The following is an 8,199-nucleotide window of genomic DNA, read 5'->3' as shown; positions in this document are numbered from 1 at the left end:
GTCCCGCGTGCCTTTAAACTTTGCGGGCTCAGGTAGCCTGTAACGTGGTCTCTCCACATATGTCGCAACACCGCCAGCCGGGGCAGTTCTCAACTGCCGCTCTAACTGTTCATTCTTTCGTCGAACAACATCCAATTCAACAGCCATGATGTTGAACCGACCCAACAAATCATCAAATATGGTGGAAAAGTCCTCCACCGAGTAGTTAAGTTTAGTGGCAAGACTTTCCACCGAGTCTTCCACTCCCTCTATTGCTGTCTTGATCTCTGCATTGAGATCTCTGAAAGCAACACAAGTTCCATTAACCAACTTCTCCATTTTGGTCACTGACCCAGTCAGCTCCGCCACATCGCGCGAGATGGCTGACACCCGATCATCGGTCATGAAGTCCTCTTCAGCAAGAACCACACTGCTTGAAGGAGTCATGGCAATCTTCTTCGGCGCCATTGTCACTCCCAATGTCGACAAGGATCTGATACCAACTTGTCACGGCCTGGGAAGCGAAGGCCCCCGTGATGTAGCTTCGGGCAATCACACACCGAAGGCAGGCCTTTTAAGCGCACAAGCAACGCACAACACACGCGCACGAGCGGAAGCAAGAGTACGCGTATGCACAAGCACAAGAGAGACAGAGATGCAAAAAGCTTCTTTATAGATACTTGAAAGCAAAGTACATCAAGAGGGGAAGAGAGGGTCCGAATACACGGGGTCCTTAGGCCGTAAGGCCTTGTGGGGCACTCTAGAGTGCCAAAGAGGTATATACATCAGAGCAAAAAGGTGAAAAACATGGCGGTCCGGAACAGCAACAATGTTTCTATTAGTTAAGAATACATTTTCAAAGGAAAAACATTCCATTGATAGCATTTTCCTTATAATTACCTCAATTGTTTATATCCAAAATCCAAACACCAACTACTGCATTTTGATACTAAAGTAAAACAGACCAAGGCCCAAAACCATACGCATAGAAAGGACCGAGGTCATGAGGAGACTCATATCTCCATTGGCACTCGTCCGTACAAGCAAGAAGCTAGCCTTGGTGTGGCCCTTGCTTGCAAGGGGTTGGTCATGAACGTGACCATACCCGGGTTCTCAGACAGGTCAATCTCCTCTGGGCTCACACCCTCCTGTGGGGTCCACTTGAAGTGGTGCAGCAAGTGCCCAAGCATTGACTGCACCAGGTTGAGACCCAGCTGTGCGCCTGGACAGACCCGCCGGCCAGCACCAAAGGGCAGGAGCCGGAAGTCATGGCCCTTGATGTCGACATCCTCCTCGATGAACCTCTCCGGCCAGAACTCGTCGGGCTGCTTCCAGACCGCCGGGTCCCGTGCCACCGCCCACACGTTAACGTGCACGATCGAGTCCTTTGGGATGTCGTAGCCACCGATCTTCACATTGGTGTTGGCCTTGTGAGGCAGCATCAACGGCGTTGGTGGGTGCATGCGCAGAGCCTCTTTGACCACACATTGTAGGTAGGGGAGGTTCGGGAAGTCCGTTTCGGACATGATCCGGTCCCGTCCGATGACCCGGTCTAGCTCCTCTTGGACTTTCTCTTGGACCCTGGGGTGTCTTATGATCTCAGCCATGGCCCACTCTGTGGATATCACTGTCGTATCCATTCCAGCAGTGATCATGTCCTGCATTGGATCCTGAGTTAGTCCCATGACTCTTTTTAAAATCTATTTGGATCTGAACCCATGTCCCCTTGATTGAGACAGCTCCAAATCATAGCAACAAATATCACCATATTTTGAAAATATCATGATTTTAATGCAATGTTTCAATACCGCTATTTTTCTACGTGATTTAAAAAAATGCCTATCTTGAAAATATCACGATTTTAACGCAATATATTAGCATGTTACAAGGAATTTTTGCAAGTTTTTCTATTATTTATAGTTATAGCTTTTGTATATACTAATATTTTCCCAATAATTTTCAAGAAAAATACCATATTTGTTAAATTATTGCGAGATTTTCTCTCGACGAGATTTTGCCAAGAACAAAATTTGTGACTATGCTCCTAATCATGTTTCACAAAACCAATATAAGTAAACGGGACATATAAAATGTTGGAGTTCTGGATTCCCATGCTCCGACCTGTAGGGTTTGCAAATGGGTCAGATATGGGTTGGATCAATGTTGACCCGACACCAGATCCAACTTTCAGTGAGTGGATTCGATTTTAAATCTGAATCCAAATTAAAACCTAAACTTGGCTCTTCTGTTCCTGGATACGATCCAAACTCTTCTGTTCCTGGATCCAAAGAAATAGGGTCAAATATTTTAGTTTTCATGAGAAATGGATAAAACGGGACGAATAGACTTGGATTCAACTGGATCTGAACCTATTCATCTATCTGTTTCCAGCCCAGGTCAGATTAAACCCAACGCGATTTGTTCCTAATCCAACCCGGATTATGATATGGTCATGCAGGTCCGACAATATGCATGTGTCAAAACAAGTTCGAAACCATGAGAAATAGATAAAAACTGATCGATTATAGCTCGATCCAAACTATTTATCCATCTATTTCCGACCCAGGTCTGATTAAACCCAACATTCTATGTTTCAAACTCCGATACAGATATGGTTCTCCAGCCCCGTTAATATGGGTTGGATCGAGTTCAAAACCACGTAGGTTATCAATCTGAAGCTATGTCACAAAGACAGGTAGACACAAGGACACGTGACGCCGGTTCGACTCCCAAGATCTGAAACTTTTTGGAAAACGGGGACATAAGGACACAAATATTCTTGCCATCCTCTAATCAATTTAAAACTATTTTTTTGATATTTTAATGTTAAAATCAAAATTTTTATTAAAATAAAACCTTAAAATATTAAAAAATAGTAAAATAATATTAAAATATTGCTGGCACGTGCCGCCGCGTGTCCGATCGTGTCATATTGACATCATAAAAAGGCATGCCCCTGTGACGTCGGACCGAAGCCATAAGGGAGATGAAGTCAAAAGTCAAAAGTCAAAAGTAGAGAGTAGGGGAGAGGGCTCACCCAGAGGAGGCCGATGATGGTGTCCTCGCTGAGGTCGTACTGGTTCTGCAAGGTGAGGAGGGCGTCGACGAAATGTTGCTTGGCACCGCCGGTCTTGGCGCGGGCGAGGGTGTGCTCCTCCATGATGGCGCGGGTGAGCCGGTCGCGCCGCGCGCATTGCTTGGCGATGGCGTCCTCCTCCAGCGGGAATATCCATCGCAGCCACGTCACGAACTCGCCCAGCGTCAGCGACGCGCCGAGCTTCAGCCCGTTGCCCACGATCTCCTTGAACTCCACGCCCTGCGGCTCCATATTGCCCTCGTCGCTCACGAACCTTTTCCCGAATACCAGCCTCGTCGTGTTGTTGAACGCCACCGACGCCAAGTGGTTCCTCACCACCAGCTTCTTCGTCTCTGCCCATTCCATGGTTGCCTTCCGTTAGAACGAGATCTCTCGAAGGGTATTTTCGTCATTTAAACTTAAACTTGGCTCAACTCATACAGCAAAGCCGATTGTTTTTTCCAATTCAAAAGCTGGGGGAGCATCAGGTGCAATGTGATTGCATAGTTTCAGTGTACTGCTGCACCTGGTGGTGAGGCCCGCCATGGGCTCGTTCACGTTAGGTTCGTGTAGCAGACGAGCTGAGCCACGAGCAGCTCGTTAACCAATTAGCATCTGAGCACGAACAAGGGGTGCTCAGCTCAGTTCGTGTAAGCTCATTAGAATATATTATATAAAATTTAAATGCAAAATTTATTATAAAAAATGATTTTGTACATTTGGTTAGAGTACATGGCATGTAAGAGAGACGTTTGAGGCCGAAAATCTGTCATGGAAATACCAACTTTTACATAAATTTTTTTTTTTTACTCAAACCAGCTCGTGGCCATGCTTATCGGATTCAAGTTTGGCTCGAGATCAAGCTCAACTTGTCTGGTGGGGGCGTTTGATTGCCCGTCCGCGCACATCTGAGGGATGCACTAAGAGTGGGCCCCACGTGCGCATCCGCTACGCTAAGTTGGTGCATTGTGCGAAAGGTGATTTGATGTCCACCGCTGTTCCATGCCCCCACGGAACAATGGAGAACGAACACTCTTGGACAAAAAAGAAATCATTTTTTTGAGGTGCGTGAACAGGGCAGGACAGTGCATCCTGTCCTATTTGCGAATGGCCGAGCCTGAATAGGCTAGGCTCGGCTCTCGTTTACCAGCCCTACCTGCACCTGATCACCCTCCATCATTGAGATAAAGCCTGTCAGCTGTGGGTCCAAACAATGATGGAGAGCGATCATGTACACCAGCACACTAAAAATGTGTAAGTACATTGCACCTGAATCTCCCTCTTCAGGACCGGCTTTACTCAGACACGGTTCGGAAACTGGGTTTAGATTGATCAACAGTCTGCACCTACAGACACAGGCCACATCCATCTAAGATGGATATCTAGGATGTCAGTGGGTTGGGTTTGGTTCGGATATCAGACCCACTGATGACTGTTTAGTCAAACCCGGAAAACTGTTCCAGATTTGATTAACTAAACCAGTCATAGATTTGGTTTCAAAAAGTTTTGCATCGGAATTAGGGATATAAACAGGTTGGCTTCGGGTCCAATTTATGCATTACCAAATCCGAATTAATTGGGTTTTGGCCTAATAAGATTCAGATGGAACAAATAAAACGATACCCGGATCTGACTAGCTTAAAGCCCGGTATTTATGCTTAATTGGGTTGGGTTTTTAGTCAGACTCGGGTTTTAGTCGGATTTGGGTTTGAATGCAAACCTTAATATGAAACCCGGATCTGATTATAAATCGGATCCAGTTTTGGCTATCTAATCTGCCTAACAGACTTGGATTTGGACCAGGTGTCTGGTTGCACCCGACCCATTGACATCCCTAATCCGAATCCAGTTAGCATCCGAGGACGAATACGTGTAAAACGATTAGCTTATATAACCACTTGGATCTGGATTCAGTAATAGCTCTTATCATGCACACTCGACTCCAGATCCGGTCGAGTGGTACCACAGTATCAGATTATGCTAGATTCAGTATTGCAAGCATCCAAACCAAATCCATCAACAAAAAGAGCAATATGGTAATTTCGGTCTTCATTCATTGAAATTGCAATAAAATATGATCAGTTGCTGCAATGATTGCTGCGTGGCGTGGTCTCCGCTGATTTTTTTCCTATGACAAAAGTACCCTTGATTGGTGGAAAGAATAATGCCTTTAACATGGCATTTTTCAAATAAATTATAAAAAACTGTGAAAGGGTATTTTCAGCAACCTGTTTTTTTTTCTACACCCTATTTCAATTTTTTTTTTTTTTAAGTTTCCCTTGACAACAACCCCTCACCAATAAAAGTCCAAAACCTTACCTGGTCCAACCTACCAAACCCACCAAATCCAACAATTCACATTGTTTAGGAAATGATGACACCAACTCCTCATCTTTGGTAGATTCGTTTGTGCTTGGATGTGCACATAATTGGGTGCATCTAAACAATGTGTTGTCTTCTACTGACAAGGGATGCAAACGGGTCAAATCCAGAACCAAATATTATGTCACATGGATACTCCATTTTGGCTGGCCCCATTTCGTGTCTCGTTATATACCTAATCATATTGAAAACTTCATAAAATGGCAGCCTTTCCCATGTGACATAGGTTAAATACATGGGAGAGTTGGATCTGGTCGGATCCATAACAGCTTGCAAAACATTCATCCGGGATCTGACCCGTTTGCATCCCTACTAGTGACCCAGTGGAGTTGGTGACCAACTTGGACTTGGACTTGGCTTAGCTCCATTCAATTTTACATTGAGTCCACTAACCTGGTCCATGCCAACAATCCAATGCCAAGCCCACCAAAGTGGGCCAGGGCCATAGTCCATGACCTAAGTCGGGTCCACACTTCATGCCCAATTTATCGAGTCAGACAAAGAGACCCATGTCCCAAGTTGACTAGGCTCTTGACTCTATCGAGTCGGGTCCACACTTCATGGCTTGCCCCGTCCCGATCCCCTCTTTGCCCCACCTCGCCCCGCCTCCGTCTCCCATTCTTCTTTAGGGATGGCAGTGGACCGAAGAAGAGAAACGGGTCCGTCCAGCCTTACCCCCATTTGAACTGGGAATGGAGGATATGAAACGGAGATAGAGGTTAAAATCAGAACAGGTGCGAGGATGAAGGGCAGTATTTTGAGATGGGGTTGGGGTGAAGACCTTGTGCCCGCTCCTGCCCCGGTCCACTGCCATCCCTGGCACTCGCATACTCGGTGAGAGTCGATACGATACCCACATATATTATTTTCAATTATGCAATTGGTGCATGAGAAAGCAAGGGTCTTAATCAAATGAAAAATGACTCTAAGGTTGTTGGGTAGATGAGCTTCTCTCACATGGAAGGTGGAAGGATAAGCCATCACCAAGTAAATGTCTATAATGCCCCTCACAAGTGCATACGGATAGGGCTTGTGTTCTCCAATATCCGCATATGGAAACGAAAAATGCAGACCCAACAAACGCACAAGTTTGGGACAAAGTATTGGCTAGGTCCGGCTGACCCGAGTATTATGTATGTATTTTTAAGTGCAAATATATGTTATAGACACCTTTCAAGTTTGATATGTTAGGAGATTCTATTTTAGAGTGCACCCAAACCCAACAAATCGTTAATCGGAAAGGGTTAGTACCCGACCCATTGACAGCCCACTACATACATAACGTTGCTTGGCTTCTCTGTTTTGTTTGGCCAAGTCAATCGAAAAGGCCCTCCTTATAGCCGACTGCATATTGGCAGGCTTCCAGTTGCTAAAATCATCGAGACCTACTCTCCGCTTTTAGGGAAATACATCTAGCTTTGCCCTTGAAGTAAAGGGACACTACTCCTGGGTTTCGAACTCGTGTTGTCCCTTCAACTTAACTGACAGTACTTTTTAGGCAAATTTCTGTTCAAGACAGTACTAAACTACTTTATTTTCTTCCGAAAAAAGTACTAATCTACTTTATCAAAAATATCTTTTGGCACTTGTTTGGTCAAAAGCTATCATGCCAAAACTGCTCATATTGAGTTGCCTTAAGATAATTAGAAGGCACCAACGGGGGGGGGGGGGGGGGGGGGGGGTCTCCGCTTGTGTGGTAGGAGCAGCTAGTGCACGTCACCTTGTGTTGGGAAGTTGCAGGTTCAAAACCCAATGGTATTGTTGTATTAACTGGTAGGGGTCTGCCTAACCCCAGCTTGCCTTTAGAAAAAAAAAGAAAGATAACTGGACATGCAGGAATCCCTTACGAATCGGAGACATATTGATTCGAATAATCACCTATTCACTTGTTTGGGAAATGATTCCAAATGAACATGTATGAAAGCTATAATTGTAAAACACCATCCAATTTGTGTCTAACTACCAACCATGGCCAATCAACAGAAAAAGATAGGCAAATTTTGGAAGAATAGGAAACAGTACCTGGATTGGTGCAATCTTTGTAGATGGACTCAATCATGGCAGTCACTTCATCCTCCCTTATTGGTCTAAGGGCCTCAAGCCTCTTGAGGGAGAACAATTCTAAGGTGCACACCTTCCTCACCTTAACATAGTGAGGCCCATAGTCAGCCCATATAAGGTCCTTGCCCTCCCTGCTGAACCTAGTTGCGGCCCTGGTCCTGTGCCTATTGGCAAGTTGCAGGTCATTGTCCTTGAGCACCTCTTTTGCGAGTTCGGAGCTTGACACGATCACGTTGAGCGTCGACCCAAACCAGACCGACATGATCGGGCCGTAGGTCCGAGACCAGTCGGCAAAGCACCTGAACCTCACCGGCTTGATCTTGTAAAGGTTGCCTACTACTGGCCATGGCCTGGGTCCGGGTGGGAGCCTGTATCTCAGCCCTCGGAGGAAATTCACAGCTATGATAGAGAGGAGAACAACAAGGGAAAGATAAGAGAGTGGGAGGGGCAGATCCATGTTTGGAGAGAGAGAGAGAGAGAGTTGTGCGGGAGAGATGATGGGTATGATGTTATATATACAAGAAGGTTGGGGGAGAAGTAGGTGAGATTTAGCTTGGTTTGGTTATAAACCAAAATTACAAAAATGGACATGGGTAGATCAAGGGCATAAGTTGGTATAGAACCTGCCCTTGGCTTTTCAAGGCACCTCATAATTGTGGGTTTTGGAGGGCCCAAGCTGAGAATTAAATGGAAAGAATTCA

The 8,199-nt window shown here is 45.5% G+C and overlaps 1 protein-coding gene across 1 annotated transcript; it reads right to left on the bottom strand.

Annotated features, from left to right (window-relative positions):
- Positions 1-832: 832 nt before the first annotated feature.
- Positions 833-7,979, bottom strand: LOC149819723 (p-coumarate 3-hydroxylase-like). The gene is made up of 3 exons (XM_089983731.1): positions 7,460-7,979; positions 3,017-3,408; positions 833-1,637 (listed from the first exon to the last, which is right to left on the bottom strand). The coding sequence occupies exons 1-3, from the start codon at positions 7,953-7,955 to the stop codon at positions 993-995; spliced, it is 1,533 nt and encodes a 510-aa protein (XP_089839857.1). The 5' UTR covers positions 7,956-7,979; the 3' UTR covers positions 833-992.
- Positions 7,980-8,199: the final 220 nt, after the last annotated feature.

The sequence above is a fragment of the Nuphar pumila genome, chromosome 12, assembly GCF_984573655.1.
Source record: "Nuphar pumila chromosome 12, dmNupPumi1.hap1.1, whole genome shotgun sequence".
In the NCBI taxonomy this organism is placed as follows: Eukaryota; Viridiplantae; Streptophyta; class Magnoliopsida; order Nymphaeales; family Nymphaeaceae; genus Nuphar; species Nuphar pumila.
Note: the sequence above shows the minus strand (reverse complement) of the source record. Positions and strands in the feature narration are given on the sequence as shown.